Source organism: Puma concolor, chromosome E1 (genome assembly GCF_028749965.1).
Source record: "Puma concolor isolate L17-30 chromosome E1, mPumCon1.1.hap2, whole genome shotgun sequence".
Lineage (NCBI taxonomy): Eukaryota > Metazoa > Chordata > Mammalia > Carnivora > Felidae > Puma > Puma concolor.
In genome coordinates this window covers 9,711,374-9,735,133 of record NC_141680.1, presented here as the reverse complement: position 1 = coordinate 9,735,133, position 23,760 = coordinate 9,711,374, and the positions used below count along the sequence as shown (strand labels likewise).

At 56.0% G+C, this 23,760-nt stretch overlaps 1 protein-coding gene, 2 long non-coding RNA genes and 3 other non-coding genes across 8 annotated transcripts; 5 read left to right on the top strand and 1 right to left on the bottom strand.

Moving 5' to 3' along the window:
* Positions 1-978: 978 nt before the first annotated feature.
* On the top strand, positions 979-19,604 carry TRPV2 (transient receptor potential cation channel subfamily V member 2). Of its 2 annotated transcripts, XM_086686104.1 has the most exons (16): positions 979-997; positions 1,568-1,631; positions 3,367-3,684; positions 6,042-6,175; positions 7,378-7,671; positions 8,292-8,590; positions 10,119-10,292; positions 10,664-10,819; positions 11,434-11,529; positions 12,411-12,481; positions 12,963-13,128; positions 15,141-15,207; positions 15,317-15,654; positions 16,582-16,709; positions 17,474-17,553; positions 19,397-19,604. In XM_086686104.1, the coding sequence occupies exons 3-16, from the start codon at positions 3,485-3,487 to the stop codon at positions 19,489-19,491; spliced, it is 2,298 nt and encodes a 765-aa protein (XP_086542230.1). In that variant the 5' UTR covers positions 979-997; positions 1,568-1,631; positions 3,367-3,484; the 3' UTR covers positions 19,492-19,604. The 2 variants fall into 2 exon arrangements, with proteins under 2 accessions (XP_086542230.1, XP_086542229.1); XM_086686103.1 differs by lacking the exon at positions 979-997 and having other exon boundaries at positions 1,101-1,631.
* On the bottom strand, positions 13,961-20,170 carry LOC147574057 (uncharacterized). The gene is made up of 2 exons (XR_015243882.1): positions 19,737-20,170; positions 13,961-14,928 (listed from the first exon to the last, which is right to left on the bottom strand). It is a non-coding gene; the product is annotated as an uncharacterized LOC147574057 (long non-coding RNA).
* Positions 20,171-21,024: 854 nt separating this feature from the next.
* LOC112857113 (uncharacterized) lies at positions 21,025-23,757 on the top strand. Of its 2 annotated transcripts, XR_003223296.2 has the most exons (6): positions 21,025-21,088; positions 21,298-21,390; positions 21,546-21,647; positions 22,036-22,097; positions 23,074-23,176; positions 23,413-23,757. It is a non-coding gene; the product is annotated as an uncharacterized LOC112857113 (long non-coding RNA). The 2 variants fall into 2 exon arrangements; XR_015243881.1 differs by lacking the exon at positions 23,413-23,757 and having other exon boundaries at positions 23,074-23,391.
* LOC112857167 (small nucleolar RNA SNORD49) lies at positions 21,471-21,541 on the top strand. Its single transcript, XR_003223305.1, has one exon. It is a non-coding gene; the product is annotated as a small nucleolar RNA SNORD49 (small nucleolar RNA).
* LOC112857166 (small nucleolar RNA SNORD49) lies at positions 21,882-21,952 on the top strand. Its single transcript, XR_003223304.1, has one exon. It is a non-coding gene; the product is annotated as a small nucleolar RNA SNORD49 (small nucleolar RNA).
* On the top strand, positions 23,269-23,342 carry LOC112857171 (small nucleolar RNA SNORD65). The gene has a single exon (XR_003223309.2). It is a non-coding gene; the product is annotated as a small nucleolar RNA SNORD65 (small nucleolar RNA).
* Positions 23,758-23,760: the final 3 nt, after the last annotated feature.

Genomic DNA, 23,760 nt, shown 5'->3' with positions numbered 1-23,760 from the left:
TGGAGAGGCAACAGATGAATAGGAGCTGGCTAGAACAAGGGCAGTGTGTGTGTGTGTGTGTGTGTGTGTGTGTGTGTGTGTGTGTGTGTGTGTGTGTGTTTGGTGGGGGAGGGTTGTTGCTGGCAGGGGGACCAGCCTGTGCAAAGCTTGGAGGCAACATAAGGGAGCAGGGCATGCTGGAGAGACTGAAATGTGTTCCAGTGTCTAGAACGGTGCTGTCCAATAGAATGCTCTGCAGTGATGGAGAAGTTCTGTATCTGTGCGGTCCAATATGGTAGCCACTAACCAACCACATGTGGCTACTGAGCATTCGAAATGTGGTTACTCTGACTGTAGAACAGAATGTTTAATTTCATTTTATTATAACTGATTTAAATTCAGAGAGTCAGATGGTGTCTACCGTGTGGGACAGCGCAGGCCTAGAGTGCAACGTGTAAGACACGGTGGAGGTAAAGCAATGGAAAAGAGCATCTAGACTGCCCAGGGTTGCAGGGCCTGGAGTTTGCATTTGATTCTAAGTCCCAAGGGAAGCCATCGTTTGGGGTGGCAGGTGGGGTTAAGTGGGGACTGGGGGTGATCTGGGTTTCATTTTCGAAAGATCCTTCCAGTTGCTGCGCGGGGAATGGATTATGAGGGTGAGGGGTGGAGTTGGAGTGAAGCAGGGAGACCCGTTTGTAGGTGCCTCCAGTCTCCCAGGGGAGAGATGATAGTGGTTTCGACCGGACAGAGATGGAGACAATTTGGTAGGTTTGGGGCAGGGACTGGGTGTTACGGAGCCCGGGAGAGGAAGGTGTCCCAGGGCTACTTGGAGGGCGACCGTGACTTCAAGCCCCAGTGCGGAATCCGTACCCAGCTGGGGGCAGGGAGTTCTCATCTCTGCAGTGCCTGGAGGCCTCCCTGTCCCCCCCTGCTGGTAGGTGCTGGAAGCGTCTTTCGCTAAGGGGTGTGGAGCTGACAGGGCCCCCTGCTAGGGGGGCAGGAGGAAAGCCCGAGAGAGGTGGGAAAATCCCCTCAGATTCCTAGTTGGTCGGGTGGCGTGCATTCCCAGAGTCATGAGCTGGGCTGGGTCTGTCCTCTCCCTGGGGTCCGTCCACATTAGCTCCGTCTGCCCTGGAACGGGTCAACCAGTTCCCAGCCTGAGAAGGCATGTGGTGGGGAAGGGGAGGAGGCAGAGGTCGGCACAGCGGGGCAAGGACCCCCCACTCCGTGCCAGCTCCCACCTGCGGTAAGGCCCCAGCACCCGAGGGTTGCCTCTGCTTGCCACCCCCCCCCCCCCCCCCGCACCTGGGCCATCCCCGGCTAGACACAGTGGGGGTGGGGAGGCGGGGCGTGTCTCCCCGAGAGCAGGGTGTGGCCAGTGGTCCAGCCGGTCACTCGCGGATGGCCAGCCCGTCCTGACCCGGGAGACTTAACCCCACTCCCCACCATGCCTGCAGGCCGGGTGGGCTGAGGGTGCGCAACACCCCGAGACCGCAGCCCCTGGCGGAGCTCAGAGCAGGCTTGGGGAGGTTCTGCGGCTCCCGGCTGTCAACGCCCGCCGCCCTCCCTGCCTCACTTCCTCCCGCAGCCCCCACCACCCCGGAGGCACGGGATCCCGGCGGGTCCGCCACGACCTGGCCTCGGCCCGCGGGGTAAGTCGGTGGGCGATCGGGGCACATTGGGGAGGGGGGGAGGTGCCTGGAGCCTGACAGCGACCGATCCGGGCGGGGAAGCCGGAGTGGGGGGGTGGGGGGAGGCTGCCTGCTTCTCCAGCCCCGAGTGAGGGTCTTCAAGGGGCTCCCGCCTCTACCTGGACTGCCAGACCCCTTCCTCCCTGCCGGTGAGGGTAAGGGCTGCAGGACAGGCGGCAGGGGCCCGACAGGTAGCTGTTGCTGCTGAGGCTTGGAAACAGTGGGCTGGGGGGCAGCCGGGGAGGCAGATCGGGGGTCGGGGGGATGGTTAGGGACATAAGCCAGGCTAAACGGTGTGTGGCTTGGGAAGGACGCCCCAGAGTGGCTGTCCATCTTTCTAGATAGATGGTGGGTCATGTTGAAGTAAAAAACCTAAAACAAACAAGTCTACATGTTGAGTCAGCTAGCCAGGTCCCTGCCTCTCTTGCTTCTGTGGGAAAATGCCCCCCAACCCCAGGTCCCTGAGGGCTGTGGGAGCCTGAAGCTGGACGGGGCCCAGCCCAAGCCCTGTCACCATCCAGCCTCTCATCTTCTCGCCCTTGTTTCTGCTCCCTGTCCCCTTCTCCCACCCTGCTGTCTCCCCACCCATTGCTGACTCTGTCTTCCTTCTTTCTGCTTCTACCCACTAGGGGGCTCCGGGGCCTTCCCCCTGCCCCCAACCGGGGCCCCACCCCTTGCCATGTGATGGAGGCTGTGGTTTCCATTCTCCCACGAAGAGGTGTCAGGGCCCAGAGCCCCACTTAGGGCCCGAGAGGTGGGACTGTCAGAGGGAGTTTGGGCAGCCAGCCAGGGGGCTCCCTCCCCACTCTGTAGCCCCCAGAGACCCTAAAGCACAGAGAGGTGGCATTCAATGCCCTCAGAGATGAGTCAGACTGAAAACACAGATGGGCTCTGAAAGATTTGGAGAACTGAAGAAGGACATCATGGCAGAGTGCTGTGGTTTTAGACCAGGCCCTGCCAACAGCTGACGACCTTGGGGAAGTCACTTCCCCTTTCTGAGCCTTAGTTGTCCTGGTAGCAAAACAGGAGGTCTGAGAGACCAGCGGTTTTCCAACCGCCTCTCCCAGAATGCTCCCGTCCTGTGGCAAGAGGTTCGATGACCCGCCTCTGGTGCCTACAGCCTATCTGTTGCGAAGATTGGACACTGGGCAAGATGTTATGTAGAGAAATGCTGTGTTTGTGCTGTGACCCCAAACGTTTGTTTCCCCGGACCAGGGGCTGTGGCTTCTCAGATATCAGAGGGAGGGAAAGTCAGGGACAGTCTCAATCCTTCCCGTGGGACTACGTCAGTAGGCAGACCCACTGGGTCCCTGTTCTTCCCCATTCCATCCTCACACCGGAAACCTCCCTCCCTCTCCTCACCCTGGCCTTCCTCCCCCTCCCGACGGTCTGACTCGGTGGGTGGGTCTACTTGTACTCAGCTTCTATCTAAACTTCTCTCTCTCTCTCTCTTTTTTTAATGTTTATTCTTTTTTTTTTTTTTTTTGAGAGAGAGAGAAAGAGAGCAAGCACAAGTGGGGAAGGGGCAGAGAGAGAGGGAGACAGAGAATCCCAAGCAGCTTCCACACTGTCAGCACAGAACCCGATGTGGGGCTCGAACTCACGAACTGTGAGACCATGACCTGAACTGAAATCAAGAGTCGGCTGCTTAACTGACTGAGCCACCCAAGTGCCCCCTAAACTTCTCTTTTTGCAGGCCCCAGCCAGACCTCTTACCCCAACCCAGGACTGGGAAGAAGGAGGGAAGGAGGAGCCTCTGACAACTCGGTTTCCACTGAGGTTTGAGCCAGACAGAGCAGCCTCCTCCCCTTAGGATGGCCTCGCCCTCCAGCTCTCCCACTTTCAGGCTCCAGACATCAGACGGAGGCCAAGAAGATGGCACTGAGGGGGACAAAGGAAAGCTGGGCCTTGGGGAAGGGCCGCCCCCCATGGAGTCACCATTCCAGAGCGAAGACCGGAACTGCCCCCCTCAGATCAAAGTGAACCTCAACTACCGCAAAGGAACAGGTGTCAGGTGAGGCAGCAAATGGGGGTGGGGCCCAGGGGAGCACCCTGAGTCAGACTTGATGGCGAGGGGTGGAGGGAGGTCCTCAGTCTGGCTGTGATGGCTCCTGGGCCTGACAGGGATAACCCTGCTCTGCTCTCTGGGGTTGATCCCTCTGGAACCTTCCTCATTCCTGGCCTTCTGCCTTCTGAGGTCCTGTTCTTCTTCACAGGGACATGCTCTTCCATCTGGAAGTACTCAACAGACCCTTGCAACCCCTTGTGTGTGCCCTGACCCTTGTGCATCACAGTCCCTGCGGGGATGCTAGCGTGATCCACACTCCGGTCCAAGTTGAGAGTCAGGGACATCTGGCAGTGTCCTGGGTGCTCCTGGGTTCTGCTCTTCTGCTCGAGGGCTGGACCTGTTGCCCAGGGGACTCTGGGGGGGCTTATGCTAGGAGTCTGCTTCACTTTGAGCCTCCTGTGATCAGTACCAGTTCAGACAGTGCGAGCCCACTTTTGCCGGGGGTATATGACTTCCCAGCTTTTGGGTGCGTGGGGGGCTCGCCTGGCATCCCCCCTCAGCGTGAGGTCTGATGTGCGAGGCTGGAGAATCCTCGTGGGCGAGGCGGGACTCTGCCAGGAAAGCCCCTTCCTCTCTCCTCGTGTCTGAGACGTGGCACCAGTCTTGGCTCCCAGCCCAGAGCCCCTGTGTCGTTTGCGTCGGAAGGCCTCGGTCAGATTCAGAGCCGGGCAGGGGAGGCTGCGGGTGAGGCTTCTGGGAGCTGAGTAGTCCCCCTGGCAGGCGGAATAGGTCCCTCGATGCCCCTCAGTGCCTCAGTCTGTGCTCTTGTTGGGTTTCCTTGCCCCAAGACTGTGATGCCACCCGGTGACGGGAAGTATTTTGTCCAAATGGCCCCTTCTCCCGGCCAGACTGCCCATAGGGCTCCCCAGTCAGCCACAGAGTCCTCTCGGGCATGTCGCGGCCACGTGGTCTGCTAGGCAGATGATGGTTGGTATGTCTGGCCAGGCCAGGCAGACGCGCGACTAACTGGTGTGGGGGAGGCAGGGCCTGGCTCTATCAGTCACACAGCCGCAGCTTAACGCATGACTGAGCCCAACAGTCCCCTGCTCATTAGAGAGTCACTAACCCTTACTTGGTGAAGCTGGGACCTGAGGGTCCCCAGAGCTTCCAATGGTCTCCCACCTCTTTTTGTCCCTTTATATCCACTGGTGACGGTTCCAGAAGCCCCAGGGGCAGGCTGGCCTCTGTAAATAGCGTCAGGCCCAGGAGGGGAACCCCACACTCCTTCCCCTCCCTCCCCTGTCACCAGAAACTGCTAGATGCTGAGGGGCTACCAGACCTCTTCTGGGGCCTTTCCCCGAAGTGTGGTTTCTCAGTAAAACTCTGGTGAGCATCTGATAGGTTTCAGCGCTAGGCCCCTGTGTCTCTGAGAAACTTCTGTCTGCCCAGCCTAGAATTTTTCTGGGGGTTAGGAGTCAGGGTCTGGAGTTAGTTAGACGACTTCCCCCAGGTGAGCCCCAGTCCTGCGCCTGTGGCTTTGGACGAGTTACTTGACCTCTTTGTTCATCTAATGGAGAAAATAGAGATTGCTGATCCCCAGGGCTGAAGTGAGGGTTAAAGGTGCAACCACACCATTATCAGTCTCGAGATGGTTTCTGAGAGGATCGGGGGGTTCTCTTATTTATTTATTTATTTAACTTTTTTGGGGTTTATTTATTTATTTTGAGAGAGAGGAAGTGTGTGAGCAGGGGAGGGGCAGAGAGAGAGGGAGAGAGAGAGAATCCAAGCAAGCTCTGCTGCAGAGCCTGACTCGAACTCACCAACCTGTGAAATCATGACCTGAACCGTGAAATCAAGTGTTGACACTTAACCGACTGAGCCTCCCAGGCGCCCCTAGAGCTGGTTTCTGAGAGGATGAGGCCTTTTCTTGATTCTTTTGTCTAGGCCAGCAGGGCATACAGCCCCTAACAGTCTGTGGGTACCTCCTGTGGTCCCATCCCCACCTGGACTCCCGCTCAAGAGCATGACAGGTTCCTGTGCTGAAATCCTCTCTGGGATAACGAGTCTGTTTTAAGACCATCAAGCCACCTGGCAAATGATAAGCGCCTGATGCGGAAAAAAATCTGGAGTCGTGGGGATGCTGGGGACTAGTGCCCTGGACAGGCCTAGGACTCTGGGCACTTGGGGTCTCCTTGGTCTGCACTGGGCAGAGGCCCTCAGAAAGGCTCCCAGAGGGCTCTCAGGCCTGCAGGGTGCCCAGTGCTCACAGGATGCCCTGGAAGGACTCCCTGGGATGGGGGGCATTCGGGGTGGGGGGAAGCATGGTTCTTCCATAGCATCAGACACAAGTCACATCCCCACAGCCAGCCAGACCCAAACCGCTTTGACCGTGACCGGCTCTTCAGCGTGGTGGCCCGGGGCGTCCCCGAGGATCTGGCTGGGTTAGCAGAGTACCTGTCTCGGACCAGCAAGTACCTCACCGACTCAGAGTACACAGGTAGGCCTGCCCTGTGCTGAGACTCGGCTGAATGGGTGGCCTTGACCGTGGTCAGGAGCCAAGGGGTGACTGTTCTTAGCAGCCCTCCTGCCTAAATGGCTGCAGGGAGGCCCTGCCGACAGAGCTGAGGGCAGCTCATTGAGGTCATGACTGTGCCTCCCGCTCCCTCCCCTCCCCCTGGCTCCTGGCCAACCTCTGCCATCTTCAGCCCACTTTGGTGGCCAAATGGATACTCACTGGTTCACAGTGCATCTTTTGTCTTTTTTCTTTTCCTTTTTTTTCTTCCTTTCCTTTCCTTTTTTCTTTTCTTTTCTTCTTTCCTTTTTTTTCTTTCCTTTTCTTTTCTTTTCCTTTCATCTTAAAATAACAGTGTCATTATTCTTGCCCCAAATCTAAACATCTTTATGGTTTGGCCTGATTAGAAAATCAGCCCCAATGTCAGAAAAGTAACATTTGTGCATTCCAGAAGATTCTGACCATAATGAAATGTATAAGGTGAGGTTAAAAACGTTACGACATCCTGGATCCCTGTTCATGATTTGGGATATATCTTTTCAAACCATTTAAATCTATCAGGTATGTATTTACATAAGGGGTTGGGCCATATATACCCATTTGTGACAACTTACACTTGGGTGCATAGACTTCTAACTCGGTCACTTTAACAGCTGCAGAGCTTTTCTGTTGCGTACATTTACCAGGATTTAGTTAACTATTCCTCAATGGTGGCCATTTAGGTTGGTTGTCGTTTTTGACCTCAACGTACTGGGTGCCAGGCCCTCTGTGTGCCAAGAATTTTGTATGTGATTCCATTTGACCCTTATAACAGCCCTGGAACATTCCCATTTTACAGTCAGGAAAACCGAGGTCAAGAGAGGCCAAGTGACTTGCCTAAGGAGAGAGCTATCAAATGATGGAGCCGTTTAACGAATATTGCTCCGGGTGTTCTGTAGACAGCGTTGCGCACAGGACAAATTACGTCCTAGAAACCTATTTTCTAGGGCAGAAATTGTAGCCATACCTGTTGGTAGTTTAATACTTGTTGGTTGGAGCCTTAATACCCTATCGCATGGCTGTGTTTCCACCGGTCGTGTGTGACAATCTTTTTTTATCCTCCCAAGGGGTGCTTTGGAGCTGGTGGGCAGCCCGGCCACTCCAGGTCTGAGCACCCCGGTGCCCCTTCCCCTCCCCTTCTCCCACAGAGGGCTCCACGGGTAAGACGTGCCTGATGAAGGCCGTGTTGAACCTTCGGGATGGGGCCAACGCCTGCATCCTGCCGTTGCTGCGGATTGACCGGGACTCTGGCAATCCCCAGCCCCTGGTCAACGCCCAGTGCACGGATGAGTACTACCGAGGCCACAGTGCCCTGCATATTGCCATCGAGAAGAGGAGCCTGCAGTGTGTGAAGCTCTTGGTGGAGAATGGGGCCAATGTGCATGCCCGGGCCTGTGGCCACTTCTTCCAGAAGAAGAGCCAGGGGACTTGCTTCTACTTCGGTGAGGAGCCTTTCTTGGGTAAACTGAGGTGCAGAGGGGACGAGGTCGCACGGTAAATGTGTGGCAGAGCTGACCCTTAAACTCAGATCTGTCTGACCCCCAAGGGCTCGTGCTTCTAGTCACCGGGCTGCCTGCAAAAGCAGTTTGTCTTAGGAGATGTTTTAGCCTTGTCTGGCCGAGGAAGCTCGTCACACATCCGCTCCCAGACCAGGACAGGGGAATGGGCTGGCGGAACCGGTGTGGGGGAAAGTCTAAAGGGGTGTCGATGCCAGGTGGCAGTGGGGCTGGGCTCTGGTGAAGAAAAGAGAAGGAGGCAAGGAGATGGGAACCTTGGTTGGCTGACCTCTGTTCTGAGCCTTTAGATGGTAAAAAGCTTCCGTCACCTCTCCCTGGGGTCAAGAGCTGGACAGAAATGACTTTACCAGGGTTCATAGGAAAAGGCACAGCCGCCCTAAATGGGGCTTGGGACCATCTTCCCTCTCAGCACAGGCCCGGGCAGACCTGGGGTCCCGAGCGCTGACTCTCTTAAAGGGGGCCTGGCATTCTGTCCTGGGAATGTGAGGCGTAGTCAGGTGGAAGCTGGGAGGCCTGAGGCTCAAGCTGTCCCTCTTGACCCCCAGGCGAGCTGCCCCTCTCTCTGGCCGCGTGCACCGGGCAGTGGGATGTGGTGACCTACCTCCTGGAGAACCGGCATCAGCCTGCCAGCCTGCAGGCGGCCGACTCACTGGGCAACACTGCCCTGCACGCCTTGGTGATGATCGCAGATAACTCGGCCGAGAACAGTGCGCTGGTGATCCGCATGTACGATGGGCTTCTCCGAGCCGGCGCCCGCCTCTGCCCCACAGTGCAGCTCGAAGACATCCCCAACCTGCAGGGCCTCACACCCCTGAAGCTGGCCGCCAAGGAGGGCAAAATCGAGGTGAGTGCCTGGCCCCCACCTTTCCAGGAAGCAACAGGATCCCCTTTGATTTTTCTGCAGAAAGAGCCTGGAGCAACATTCTAGATCATTGGTCTCTCTGCTTTTTTTTTTTTTTTTAAGCTTCTTTATTTTGAAAGAGAGAGAGAGAGAGAGAGAGAGAGAGAGAATCTTAAGCAGTCTCCATGCTCAGCATGGAGCCCAACTTGGAGCTGATTCCATGACCCTGGGATCATGACCTGAGCTGAATTCAAGAGTCGGCTGCTCAACCAACTGAGCCACTTAAGCACCCCCCCCCCCCGTTTTTTTAAAGTAATCTTTACACCCAAGTTGGGGCTTGAACTCACAATCCCGAGATCACGAGTCACATGCTCCACCAACTGAGCCAGCCAGGCACCCCAAAACAAACTGCTTCTTAACCTGTTCGAGTTAGGGATACTTTCTACTCTGGTGGAAGCTCTGAGCTCTGACCACAGAAGGGTACACACCTGTGTAGCCGGGAACCTCTGGTCTCGAGGGGCCTCAAGGACCTCTGGGCTGGGGTCCCTCTGCCATGTAGGGGCTCCAAGGAAGAGACCTCAGGGCAGAAGTGGGGAAGGAAGAGCCAGGTTCACTGGCAGGTCTGAACATATGTGAGCCGATGAGAATATTTACACTGTGGCTGAGCATGTGAGGATGTGTGAGAAGAGTTTATACACACAAGGATCTGTGTGTACGGGCTGTGTGCGTGTATCTGTTTTTTTTTTTTATTTTTAATTAAAAAAAATTTTATATTTTTCTAGCATTTATTTATTTTTGAGAGATAGAGCAAGATAGAGCACAACCTGGGGAGGGGCAGAGAGAGACGGGGACACAGAATCTGAAGCAGGCTCCAGGCTCTGAGCTGTCAGCACAGAGCCCGATGCAGGGCTCGAACCCACAGACCGTGAGATCATGATCTGAGCTGAAGTCAGATGCTTAACTGAATGAGTCACCCAAGTGTTCCTAAAAATTTTTTCTTAGTGTTTATTTATTTTTGAGAGAAAGAGAGAGAGAGACAGAGCATGAGCTGGGGAGGGGCAGAAAGAGAGGGAGACATAAAATCCAAAGCAGGCTCCAGGCTCCAAACTGTCAGCACAGAGCCTGATGCCGGGCTTGAACCCACAAACCGCAAGACTATGACCTAAGCCGTAGTCAGCCACTTAACTGACTGAGCCACTCAGGCTCCCCTAAGTTTATTTATTTTGAGAGAGAGAGTGCACAAGCGGAGTAGGGACAGAGAGAGAGGGGAGAGAGAGAATCCCAAGCAGGCTATACACTGTCAATGCAGAGCCCAATGCAGGGCTCGAACTCACGAACCATGAGATCATGACCTGAGCTGAAACCAAGAGCCGGAAGTTTACCCGACTGAGCCACTCAGGCACCCCTGCGGGTGTCTGCTTGTAGCTTTGTAGATGGTGGGCAGGTCTGCAGGGTACCGACTAGCTCCCAGCCTCCTGGTCAGTGCTGGGAGGTGGCCACGCAGGCCAAGATCACATGCCTCACCCTGCAGATTTTCAGACACATCCTGCAGCGGGAGTTCTCAGGGCCGTGCCAGCCACTTTCCCGGAAGTTTACCGAGTGGTGCTATGGGCCTGTCCGGGTGTCGCTGTATGACCTGGCCTCTGTGGACAGCTGGGAGGAGAACTCAGTGCTGGAGATCATCGCCTTTCATTGCAGAAGCCTGGTGAGCCCACTGGGGCCCAGGGAGGGCTGCAAAGGGGGCCTGGCAGAGCTCCATACTTCAGGGCTGCCTCCTGGACGTGCCCTGTGGCTGTGCCAGTGGGGATGTGGCTGCATGCCCCGACCCCAGCCTCTGAGCCCATGCTCATTCCACACACACCGGTCCCACGCCCATGGGGAGCATGCGGGGGTCCCAGTGGCCACCTGCTCTGGACTGGAGGATGAGGCGCTCCGCCAGCCCATAGCCATGAGGGTTGGGTAGAGGCCGGTGGGGCAGGGTCATTTGGGGCTCCCCCCCCCATTTCCCTCAGCCCTCATGTTGAGCCTGACATGAGCAGACCCCTGTATGTACCAGCTCTCACACTCCCACCCCAGCACCGACACCGGATGGTGGTTTTGGAGCCGCTGAACAAACTGCTACAGGCGAAATGGGATCTGCTAATCCCCAGATTCTTCTTCAACTTCCTGTGTTACTTGATGTACATGTTCCTTTTCACTGCTGTTGCCTACCACCAGCCCGCCCTGGAGAAGGTACAGCAGGTGGTGGGGGGCGGGGGGGGGGGAGGGGATGGGGCGCATGCTGGGGGAGGGAGGCCTCCTGGGACCAGCCTTGGAAGAAGATAGGGCAGGGATTGCCAACCCCCACCTGCACCTGATAACACTGTGACGCACCCGAGCTCTCGTGCAGCTAGTGGGTACCGAAGCCAGCACCGCAGAGATGAAAACCACGCTACTAATACGGGCTGGGTGCTCACCATAGGTGACAAAGTATTTCCAGGGAGTGACATGTGTTAGCTTATTTAATTAATGCTTAGAGCAGCCCTCTGAGAACCATGAACTGTTAGCATCCCCGGTTTACAGTTGACGGGAGGGACGCACAGAGAGGTTAAGTGGCTTATCCAGGCTCATGCAGGCTGTCAGTGGGGGAGATGGGATCTGAACCCACCGTCATAACCACTATACAGCGTGCCTCTACAACAGGCTAGAATCTGGGGTGGGGGGGGGCCTGCCCGGGAGCCCATGTTCCCTGTGCTGCTCTGCGTGGCTTCTCCAACAGCTCATGCTCAGAATGGGCCCTCAGCGAGGAGCGTCACTGTTGGGAGGGGACTCGGGTCCCAGGTCCTACCAGAGTGTCTCTTTCGCAGGCCTTCCTCTCCCTGAAAGTGACGACTGGAGGCTCCATGTTGCTGCTGGGCCACATCCTGATCCTGCTTGGGGGGGTCTACCTCCTCGTGGGCCAGGTGAGGGCTCCTCCCATCCCCCCTCCGCACCCCATGACCCCAGCACTCCGTGTGGCTCCCAGAAACAAACTAGAATTCCCCTAGGAGGAGACTTAGACTGAGTTAACCACAATCCCTTCATTTCCGGGGAACTGTCCCATCACTACCAGCCTCGGGGCAGCTGAGGGCCTTGGGTTCTGGGGCCAGTATCTCCCTGCTGTGCTTTCTGGGGTTTCTGAGGGGCAGCAAATGACTCCCATGATTCCTCGCCACACCGGCTCTGCTCCCTGGAAAGTGGAGCAGGAAGCCCCCCACCCCCAGGTCCCTCGGCCGGCTGGGACATTCCTCCTGGGGGTTGGGGGGAGCACAGACAGGCTGGAGCAGGTGCGCTCAGCCCGACTCCCCCGGTGGCTCCTTTTCAGGTGAAAGTGCAGGAGACAGGCTGGACACTGTGCCATGGAGCCTGTCTCAGAGTGGGTGGGACTTTGGTACCAGATCCAGGTTGGCTGGAGTACAGGAGGGTCCCCGTGGGGCCGGGGTGAGGAGAGGCAAAGGAGCTCTTCCCCTAGGCCTGAGTAGTGAGTGAGTTCTTCGCCTGGGTCCACAGGGAGCGAGGAGGCGCCTGGCATTGTCCGGGTGTCTGTGGGTGGCCTCACCTTTTGGAAACAGGCTTCACAGCTTTCTCAGCTAGCATGAGCCCCCGTCCCCACCCCGCAAAAGTCCAAGATGCTGTTTGAGCCTGTGAGGTGGTCCTGGCCAGACTTCCACAAAGCCAGGCCGGCAGGCAGGGGACGCAGTGGGGAGCCCAGCAGGGCTGCTCTGTGGCCTGGACAGCAAATTTCTGCCCCACCCCCTGCTCCTCTCCTTCCCCCCTCCTCCCCCCCCACCTCCTCCCCCCACAGCTGTGGTACTTCTGGAGACGCCGTCTGTTCATCTGGATCTCGTTCCTGGACAGCTACTTTGAAATCCTCTTGTACGTGGGGCCTCACTCCCTTCCCCTGTCTCAGCCCCGGGGAGCGGCTGGTGTGGCAGCAGGCGCCAGGCCGGCTGGAGAGGCGAGGACAGGGGCCGGGGAGCGCCTGGGGCCTGGACCAAAGTGCAGGCTGTCTGGCCTGGGGCTCCTTGTGCTCGTGATAGTTACGTGCCCTGAGCGCTACGTGCCAGCGGAGCCTGAACTCTTTACATGTTGTGGCTCACTGAATCTGCACAAATGCCCCATGAGTCAGGTGCTGTTCCTAGTACCCCCGTGTTACAGGGGAGGGACCTGAGGCCCACAGGGATTAAATGACCCCTGATTGGGTCCAGTCCCAGGCAGATGGAGGACTTCTCATCCATCTAGATGGATGGATGGTGGGAGAGGCAGGGGTGGTCGGTGCCGGCCAGTGGGGGCAAGCGGGGGCGGAGGGAGCTCGCCAGGTGGCCTGCAAGCTGACCTGAACTCTGTTCCCACGCAGCCTGATTCAGGCCCTGCTCACGGTGGTGTCCCAGGTGCTGCGTTTCCTGGCCGTCGAGTGGTACCTGCCCCTGCTGGTGTCCTCGCTGGTGCTGGGCTGGCTGAACCTACTTTACTACACACGTGGCTTGCAACACACGGGCATCTACAGTGTCATGATCCAGAAGGTGAGAGACGGGGCGCGGTGACCAGGCAAAGCTGGACACCGTGCCGACAGGACCCTCTTGGCCTCAGCAGGCAGGTGCCCTCCTCCTGGGCAGAGGAGAACACGAGCATGTCTGCCTGTGCATCACAAACCCAAGTTCAAGCACAAGCATGAGTCCCAGCGTGCACACACCTGCCCTCAGCGGTCCGCGCTCTGCATGGGTTTGAGCAAACACAAGGATATCTGTGTGTTTGCTAGTGCATCCTTGCACATCGAAGGAGCAGAGACGATGCACATGAGCTCATCCATGTGCCTGTGTCCTGGGACACCTGGGCATATGGATGTGTCTGCGTTCGTTTATTTATTCAACAGAAGTTGAGGTGTGGGCCAGGTCCCGTTCTAAGTGTTGGAATATGCTCCTTTGTTTGCTAACAAAACAGACAAGTCCTCAACTCTCCTGCATCTGACATTCTGGTGGGGGAAATGGAAACACTAAGAGAAATAGATGAGAACATTACAGGTTGCTGAATGCTATGGAGGAAATACATAGGCCGATGCCTTGGGGAATGACTGGGGCAGCGGGTGCTTTAGATGGGATGGTCTGGGAGACCTCTCTGAAGAGGTGATGGATGAGACCAGAAAAATGACTTAGCCAGCGCAGACTCAGAGAAGCAGCGTCGGAGGCAAAGGCCAGGAGCCAGAACAAGCTTGGAGCACTTGGGACAGAGCAAGGAGGCTGGGGAGAGTGAGTGGAGGGAGGAAGTTGGGGATTCGTTGTCCATGGGGAGGGGTCTGGAAGCCCCAGAGGTTTAAAAAAATGTTTTTAATTGTGGCAAAATATACATTACAAAATGTACTATCTTAATAATTTATTTTTATTTTTGAGAGTGCACATGCATTGAGCACAAGTGGAGGAGGGGCAGAGAAGAGGGAGAGAGAGAATCTCAAGCAGTTCCCACACTCAGCATGGACCCCGATGCTGGGCTCGATCTCACCAACCACGAGATCATGACCTGAGCCAAAACCAAGAGTTGGGGGCTTAAGCCTCCCCCATCTTAATCATTTTTAAGTGTACTGTTTAGTGATATTAAATACCCTCATAATATTATCCTACCTTTAGGGGACAGTATTAAGTATCATCCATTTACAGAGTTGAAACTCTGTCCCCCTATTCAACATGAACTCCCCACTCCCCTCCCTGAGCCCCTAGCAACATCATTCTTTTTTTCTTTTTTTTAATGCTTATTCATTTTTTGACAGAGAAAGAGAGAGAGTCAGAGCATGATTGGGGGAGGGGCAAAGAGAGAAGGAGACAGAATCCAAAGCAGGCTCCAGGCTCCAAGCTGTCAGCACAGAGCCCGCCGTGGGGCTCGAACCCATGAACTGTGAGATCACGACCTGAGACAAAGTCAGATGCTTAAACCAACTGAGCCACCCAGGCGCCCCAACACCATTCTTCCTTCTGTCCCTATGAATTTGACTCCTCTAGGTAGCTCATAGAAGTGCGATCCTACAGTTTGTGTCCTCTTAGGACTGGCTAGGCTCAGTCAACACAGTGTCCTCCCGGTTCATCCATGTTGTAGCGCGTCTCAGAATCTCATTCCTTTTTAAGACGGAGTAACATTTCACCGTGTGTATATACCCCATTTTGTTTATCCCTTTATGCATCAGTGGATGCTTGCGTTGGTTATTGTGAGTAACACTGCTGTGAACAGGGGTGTGCAAGTACCTGTTTGGGTCTCTGCTTTCAGTTCTTTTGGGTCTATTGCCCAGACGTGGAATTTCTGGATCATAGGGTAATTCTGTGCTTCATGTTTTCACCCTGGATGGTTGTAAGCAAGAAAGTGATGTTAAAAGACCAGTCTGTTCAGTGTGGGATGCACAGATTTGTGTGTGTGTGTGTGTGTGTGTGTGTGTGTGTGTGTGTGTGCATGGTGTGTACAAGGGAACCCATGCTCAGGGCGGAGGCAGGGGTTGTAGGTCATGCCCAATGGGCCGGCCACCCACTCCGGCTCCTGGGTGTGTGTGTTCTAGGTCATCCTGCGGGACCTACTCCGCTTCCTGCTGGTCTACTTAGTCTTCCTTTTCGGCTTCGCTGTAGGTAAGGGCTCCCCACTCTGGCCCCTGCCTCTTCCTTGCCCGCTCTGTACACCCTCGAGGCTGCCCCCTGGTCTCCCCAGGCTGAGGATCCCCCTTTCTCCCTCCTGCAGCCCTGGTGAGCTTGAGCCGGGAAGCCCTGGACTCCGGGGTCCCCACGGGCCCCAATGTCACGGAGGCAGCACAGCCTGGGGTGGGACGGGAGGACGAGGGGGGCAGCTCGTCCCCATACGGTGGCATCCTGGACGCCTCCTTGGAGCTCTTCAAGTTCACCATCGGCATGGGGGAGCTGGCCTTCCAAGACCAGCTGCGTTTCCGCGGCGTCGTGCTGTTGCTGCTGCTGGCATACGTGCTGCTCACCTACATCCTGCTGCTCAACATGCTCATCGCCCTCATGAGCGAGACCGTCAACAGTGTCGCCACCGACAGCTGGAGTATCTGGAAGCTGCAGGTACTGCAGAGCGACGGTGGCGGGGGGGGGGGGGGGCGCTCCCCTCCCTTTCCCCAAGTTCTGGGCCCGGTGAGGAGTGTGCAGGACCCAGCTGAGCTGGGCCCCATGATCCATTCCTTCCTTCCTAGGGCTGTTGTGGGGATCGAATGGGCTCATAGATCTAAAGCCCTGGGGACGGTGCCTGGCACGTAGTAGGTGCTGAAAGGGTTAACGGTTAACATTGTCAAGTATCTCTTGAGTGTCTACCACGAGCTAAGCTTAGTTCTCAGTTCTTTGGGGCGAAACACACAGCAGAGAACAAGATCGCGTCCTTGCCCTCATGCAGTTCCCGTCCTGTGTTTATCAAACAGTCAATGGGGTTGCTTTAGTGGGTGAGGCAGGCGGGACGTGCAATCCTGGGCCCCAGCAGAGGGCCCTATAGCTGGGGGCTGATATGACATCTGCCTTCCATGGAAGAAGCAATAGCTGCTTCTTGACTGGAGGGTTGAGGGTGGGCAGTTGGTGCTCAGAAAGCTTTGCCCCGAACGCTGGACTCCCACTGATTCACTGCTGACCTTGGGCAAGCCCCCTATCTTCTCCGAGCCGTGCCCTCATGGGCAAAGTTCTGTGCCCCACCTAATTCACTTGTGTGCCGGCGGGCAGGCACACATGTGGGCAGAGCAAATCAAATTCCGCACCTGCTGGTGTGGAATTCTGGAATCGGTGACAACGCAAGTAACCGTTGGGCACTCACCACGTGCTGACTTCCCAACACCCGTCCGCCTGCAAGCGGGGAAACTGGGATTCAGAGGGGTTGGGGGCCTAACATCACACAGGTAATCAGACACGGGAGCTGGATTCAAACCCACATGCTTAGCAGACTTTGGGTTCTACAAAGTGCTGTGGAGTACCCTCCTGGCTACCGTCTGATGTGTCCTTTGTCCCCAGAAAGCCATCTCTGTCCTGGAGATGGAGAATGGCTACTGGTGGTGCAGAAGGAAGAAGCGGCGGGCAGGCGTGAAGCTGACCGTTGGCACCAGGCCAGATGGCAGCCCTGATGAGCGCTGGTGCTTCCGGTGAGTGAGGGAGGCAGGGGAGGGTGGCCCGGGGGCCTTGCTGACCCAGTGATCCCTGGAGACTGCACACCACAGGTCGGCCTGACTCTCGCAAAAGCCAGGGGACAGCCACCAGGAGTCAGGTCTGGTGGGAAAGGCAGGGCCCAAGAGCACCAGGGGACTCCGCCCTGGACAGGCGAGGTCAGGGATGCCGGTCTGCCATCCCAGCCGGTCCTGTCCCTTCCCTCCCCTGACCTGCTCCTTCCGGCCTGAAATGGGGCAACACTCAGGAGGCCAAGAAGCCAGAGGGACCCTCAGGTTCCAGCACACTAGCCTTGCCCGGGCTGGTCTGCTCTGCCCTCCTAACTCCCCCAGCCCGACCACAGAGGCTACGACCCTTCCACAGAAAACAAAGTCTGTGGTGGGAGAGGGGAGGGTCTTGGGCATGCAGAGCGGCCACAAAAGGGCTCCAGAACCCAGGAACACAAAGACACACAGGATCTAAACTCTTCTCTGGGTATTCAGGGCAACCCAGGTGACTGTGAACGGCCTGAAGGGACAGATGCCCGTTTCCGCCAACGCAGACACGTGGCCCAGGGGGCAGCGGGGTGGTGGCCACCCGGACGGGGCCCGGGTGGGATGACGGGTGGCCCAGTGTCCAGCGAGAAGGGCGGAGAAACCCCATTCTCCTGACCGTCCCCGTGTCTACCTGGGCCCCGCTCCCGGGGCAAAGCAAGCTGCACAGGTGGCCTCCCAGAGCCTCAGGGCTGCTCTGTTGTCCTCAGGGTGGAGGAAGTGAACTGGGCTGCGTGGGAACAGACGCTGCCAACGGTGTGTGAGGAGCCAGCAGGGCCTGGTGTCCCTGGTGAGTAGCCATGGACCAGAGCCCCTGCTCTGGAGAGAGAGATGTCCGTGTGTGTGTGTGTGTGTGTGTGTGTGTGTGTGTGTGTGTGTGCGCGCGCGCGTCTCTGTCTGTTCAGCCACACAGCCACAGACAGTCTGGGGCAGGACCACCTCCATGGCCACTTCCCAGTCCCCCTTAAAACCCTTCCCTCCTTTTCTCTCCAGCCCCACCTCCTCACCGTCCTGTTTTCAGGGGGTCAGCCGGGAGACACTCTGAGGACGTTTGCCTGCCCTCACCTCCCCGTGCCCTCCTCTTGGCCGGGTCCACTCAGCTGCACCCTTCCAGGCCTGGGCTGCGCCTGGGGGAACGAGTTAGAGAGCTCCCCCCCCCCCACCTATCCCACAGCTCAGGGGACATCTCTCTGAGCCCCCACTGGCTCTGCCCCGTCTACAGGGCCAGCCTTGCTGATCCCCGGCTTTGCCCCCCTACCCAAGCCCCCGGCCCCCACCCCTCTGAGGAGAAGCCACTTCCTAGGCCTTTCCCCCCAGTCACGGCCTGCGTCCTGTCCGTTCAAGTGTGTGGAGGCCCCTCCTGTCTCCACCCTGCTGCCTGCCACCAAGACCAGCCTTGGCTCCTTCCTCTCATCTGGAGACCCGTTTCGAGGATTAGCTGTCTCCACAGCATGCCCTTTCTGGAATCTTCAGTAGCTCCCACTTGGGTCTGCGGTTGGCTCTCCTCTTTCTCGTTCTCTTTCCAGCAGACTCCACTTGTCTGTGACTGTGGCGCGCGACCCCTCCCCACAACAGCGCCTGCGTCACCTCTGACCCCTGGGTAGGGACACTCCTCCAGCCTCTGGTTTCCCAGGCTCCTGGGGCCCTGACTGTGGCCTCGCAAACCGATAGATTTCCTGCTTGCCCTCTTTGCGTGCCTCCCTTCCTCTGAGTCCTGCCACCCTATCACCTCGAGGCCGAGACTCTGAAAGTCACCTTGCCCTTCATCTTGCCCCAAGTATCCCATACCCACTGCCTGCTGGGACTTCCAACTGGACATCCCCAACAGGGACGGCCTTGGGTTGGCCCTTCCGGGTAATGCGTGTGCCAGCCCTCCCTCTCCTCACCTGGGCAGGAGGCCTGGACACCTGCTCAGTGTCCCTCTCAGCCTGGTGCTGAGTATTATCAGGACCTCTCAGGCAGCCACTCACTCCTCTGCCCCCAGCCCTCCTGTCTTCAGCTTCTGCACCACTGCAAGGCTCCGTCTGCACCCTCTCCTTTAGGCAAGTCTTCCTGCTCCAGGCTTAGCCCCCAGTGCAGTCAAAAACTACACAAGGCCCGCCCGGTACGCCTCTCACTGTCTGGAAGGCCTCACCCCCCAGGGGGAAGACACATCGCTGAAGTCCAGCCCGTTTCGCACACCTCTGTCCCTCCATGTGACAGCCAGTCCCCCCACAGTGCTCCCTGTTCTCTCTGTCCAAGTGTCATTCCTGCCCCTTATGGGTGTCCAAATCTGCCTTACTCACAGGTTGCGTCTCTCTTCTCTCCCCTGAGCTCCCTGGACACCTACTTCTCACTTCCCTCCGGTTCTTCTTCCCGCCAGGTGTTCCAGATTCTAACACAAAAGGCTGTCACCTCCAGGGACTTTAAGCTCCTGGGAGGAAGTCCCTGACAGGCACAAAGCAGGGGTTCAGTAAATGCCCGCAGGAGGGGGTACATAGGGAGAAGGGTTGCTGGCGACTTTGGGATCACCTGCTGCACACGGAGCGTGTGGATGTGGTTTCATGGCTGTGGCCTCCTCCTGCTTCCCTGGCGCCTGCCTCCTGGGGACACAGCCCCAGGCCCAAGCCACAGGGCTCTTCATCCTTTTACAGGCACCGTGAAGAAGCCTGTCCTGGCCGTCCAACTGGAGGAGGACACCGCCTCAGAGGATGACCACCTGCCCCTCCAGCTCCTGGAGTCCTGCTGATGTCCTGCCCAGATGCAGGACAGAGCCAGGGAATCTCTCCAGCCCTACCTGCTGGCTCTGGGGCTCCAGGGAACTTCGCTGGCAAACATAAATAAATATTTTCTCATGACTAACTCTCCTGGAAGCATTATTTAAGCAGAGTTAATGGGCCCTCGGGCTGACTGACATCTGCATGTCTCTGTGAGCGTTTCTCTGTCTAGGACTGGGTTACTGTTGCCCTCAACCCAGGCACAGGAGACCCTCACCTGCTGGCCCCCAGCCTCGGGGCTGTCTCTTCCTGAGTGCCGTACCTGCTGTCGTGACAGATGTGTGGTGGGGGACGCCGGCAACACAGCCACCTTTTGTCCTTTCCCACAGCTTCCAGCCACATCCAAGATCTCTCTCAAAGCCTTTGAGCTCCTTGGTTTCCTTCAGGCTCTGGATTATTAGTTTCCCTCCCTGCTGGGCTACCTGCTCAGTTCCTACCCCTCCAAGCTGTTCTGCAAGGCCGCCAGAGGGGACTTCCTACGAGGGAAGAGAAACATGTTACCCATGTGCTCTGAAGGCTTAAAAGGCTCCCCCAGTGCCCACAGGACACCCTAGCTGGCATCCTCAGTCCTCCAGGGTTTTGCCCAAGTATTTCCAGACACCCCTTCCCCTATACCCCTGCTGTCCTCCATGTTGTCCTTAGCACTTTTACTGTATTCTTCAGGTAGACTGATGGGCCTGTGTATTTGACCCCACCCCACCCCCCACTTGGCTCTTGCTGGAAGCCCCCCACCCCACCCAAATCCTTAAGACCAGCCCACAAGTGGTCTCGCTATAGCTTTCCCAATTTTCTCCAGTCCAAATGAATTGCTCTTCCTTGGTGTCCTAAGTGTTTATAAAACGCGTACGAATTGAGTGTTTTTTAAGTGGGGAAGACCTAAGGGTGTGCAAATGCTGAAAGGAAAGCATTTGCGGAGAGGGAGAGGTTTACATTGCTGGTGAGATCGAAGAACAGGCACAGGAAAAAAGAGGATGGAAGCGGATCCAGATAAGACGTCTGCTTGCTCCTTAGGGGTCATTCTCAAGAGTGATGAGAGCTGTCAGCAAGAAGGGATTTTGAGAGACTCCGTGGATGTTTTGAAATAGCTGCGGGAAGAGAGCAAACTGGCAGCGCTCCTTAGTCAGAAGCACTACTATTTGTGAATGCTTGCTGTTTCAGGTGTGATATCTCATGTGATCCTCAGAGTAACCTCTGCGGTGCCGGTATCTTCACGACCAGAGGAGCAACAGAAGCTCAGGGTGGCTGAGTGATTCGCACAAAACCACGCAGCTAACAAGCGCCTGGGGCCCCAACGCCTCGTTGCTACCGTGTTTCAGCCCCCACGCATGCGCCCTGGAGCACTCCTGGCACCGCGAGTCACATTATCCTGGGCCATGGAAGAGACCATGGGCTCTAAAGGAGGGGGGGTGGCCTGGGGTGGTGGGGCGGAGTCTGCATCGTTAAATGGGCTGGAAGTTCCCGTGAGTCTTTGCCAGCATTACCCGCCCTCTTGTGAAGAATGGAATATTCCGACTCCTTAAAGGCAAGGCACGCAGCTAAAGCGACCTTTCCCTTAGAGTCGCTATGGAGGTAAGCGAGTTTTGTAATTTAGGTTAGTAGCTGGCGGCAAGGGCAAATGAGCTAGAAGCTTCCTAGTTTCTGCAAAGAAGGTTTCGGGAGGCTCATGTGGGGAGTGGAGGGCGTCTCGGGCTTCGTGGCGGGCGCGTCAGTGGGGGGAGAGTCGGCGTAGGGCCGCGGGGGACCGAGGCTCAAGGGCCGCGTGCCTGTTTATCCCGTAGGGCTGCTGCAGTCCCAGGAACCTGAGGTCCCCGAAGGCCGGGCCCCCGCTCCCCGGACCCGCCGTGGGGAGCGCGCCAACCCTGGAGAAGTGGGTAAGTGTGGGTCGGCCTGCACGTGAGCGCGCTTCGCGGGTGAGGTTGGTAATGGGGGCCACGAGGAGAACTTGGCCGACTGTCCCCATGATAATGAGATTAGGAAGTGCAGTCAGAATCGACAACTGACGGTTTTTATGCCTGTCTGACCGCAGTCGCTGAAACCTCGACAGGGTGATTGAACATCACCGCCAGAACTTGGCCCTTAACACGCGTCGCCCTCCATGTGCCAGCCGGGAGCAGGATCCCTCCCTAAGGTAGGACCTAGTCCGGGTGGGGTTGGAGCTATAATTTGGAACGTTTTGGTTGCTCAAATGCAGCGGAATTGGCTGATAGTTTACAGTTGTAAGGTTTGTGCATTGGACACCGCACCATCACAATGTGTTGCTGAGAACAGCCAACGGCCTGGTTGTTTGTGGAGCAATTACGGCTTGTTTCCAGGTGGTGTCCAGGTTTCTGGAGTGGTACTGGGGAGTGGGGAGGTGCTTGACTGCTCTGATGAAATCACTTATAGGAAGTGCCGTCAGAAGCGATAACTGACGATAACAGTTCCTGGCTGACTGCAGTCAACAAGTCCTCCCCAGCTGCCGGTGTCCTGGCGGATCTTGGTTTGAGCAGTGACCTTTATTTTCTGTATTCACCCAGGTTGCCAGTTAGCGTGCGATCGTAGCAGCTGAAGATTCGAGTGATGAGTGGCCTGCCTTGAGGTGAGTTTTGATCTCTGGAGAAGTTTAGTGGTTGAGTGAGCCTCCCTGTTACATTAGGTGAAGTTCCCGTTAGATAGTGGGAATTTTATCTGGTTAACCTAATCCCTTGTATCCGTGTAGCCCTTGACCTTTATTGGCAACATCTCTGAGATCCTGATTATGGTTCATAGTGGTTGTGGAGCTGAGTGCAGAGGAAACCCAGGAATTTCCTTTTCATCTCACTGCTGTATAATCCTGAGCAAATCGCCTATTTGCTGAGATTGTTTTCTTCGTCTTTTAAAATGGCAGCTTTAGGTCTGGGATCTTTAAAATGATGTGACTAGGGGCACCTGGGTGGCTCAGTCATTTAAACACCTGACTTGGCCTCAGGTCATGATCTCGCAGTTCATGAGTTCCAGCCCTGCATTGGGCTCTGTGCTGACAGGTCAGAACCTAGAGCCTGCTTCAGATTCTGTCTCCCTCTTTCTGCCCCTCCCCTGCCCGTGCTTGCTCTCTATCTTTAAAACTAAGTATTTTTGGGGGCGCCTGGGTGGCACAGTCGGTTAGGCATCCGACTTCAGCCAGGTCACGATCTCGCGGTCGGTGAGTTCGAGCCCCGCGTCGGGCTCTGGGCTGATGGCTCGGATCCTGGAGCCTGTTTCCGATTCTGTGTCTCCCTCTCTCTCTGCCTCTCCCCCATTCATGCTCTGTCTCTCTCTGTCCCAAAAATAAATAAAAAACGTTGAAAAAAAAATTAAAAAAAAATAAATAAATAAAAAATAAATAAAACTAAGTATTTTTAAAAACTGATGTGACTTAAGTGGAGGTTACGATATCCAAAGAAGCCACTTAAAACTTCTAGACTTCTGTGGTTTAATTTACAAAAAAGCATCTCCAGAACGTTTCCAAGAACTATTACAATGAACTTGGGAGCTGTTGTTGAGGCTATCCTGATAAGGCCTACCTGTGTTGTCTTTGGTGTCTGCTGCCTGTCTAGGGGTGCCTGAATTGCCCCAGGTTTTGAGTGCTGGGTTGTCGAAAATCAGCGATCAGCAGTGTGGAGTTGAAGCCGGTGGTGCCACAGCTCAGCCCAAGTAGAGGTAAGCTTTTGTCTGGACAAGGGCCCCCTCCCCCTCCTTGGTAGAATGAATAAGCTAATTTTGTGTAAACTGATACGCAGAAAAAGGATATCAAGTGATGAAATCGCCTAAAAATAGCTGGAATTACCGGCAGATTGTGTAGTGTTGAACCTGTGGTTTTCTGAAGATATCTGTGTATGCTATGAATAACCGTTGGTCGGAGTAGAGAGTGAGACTGATACTTAGTGTCTTTGCAGGCTATCTTCCAGAGAATGGTCAGCCATGCGAGGACCAGTGACCACCATCAGCTTGGACTGAAAACCTAGACTTCAGTAGTTGGTGTGGAAACAGTACTTACCTGAGGCTGAGATTCAGAGCCCATTCCGTTACCAGCAGTAGAACCAACAAATGTGTTTTTGTCACTGTTGGTTTTCTAGTGTTAACAAAGATATTTCTAGTTCTCCCTTGCCCAAAGAGCTTTCTGCACTTTTTAATTTTGTATAAATTCTGTTGGGTGAGGGTCTGAGTTCTTAAGCTTAAAGCTTATTTCTTCCTGAAATTAGCATTTCCATGCAATTACAATAAACCAGTACTACAATAAAGGA

Excerpts from the sequence above, each read along its gene's own strand:
- TRPV2 (XM_086686104.1), top strand. The coding sequence starts at position 3,485 with ATGGCCTCGCCCTCCAGCTCTCCCACTTTCAGGCTCCAGACATCAGAC. Across the intron at positions 7,672-8,291 it reads GGGGACTTGCTTCTACTTCG|GCGAGCTGCCCCTCTCTCTG; the intron begins GTGAGGAGCCTT and ends CTTGACCCCCAG. Across the intron at positions 13,129-15,140 it reads ACAGTGTCATGATCCAGAAG|GTCATCCTGCGGGACCTACT; the intron begins GTGAGAGACGGG and ends TGTGTGTTCTAG.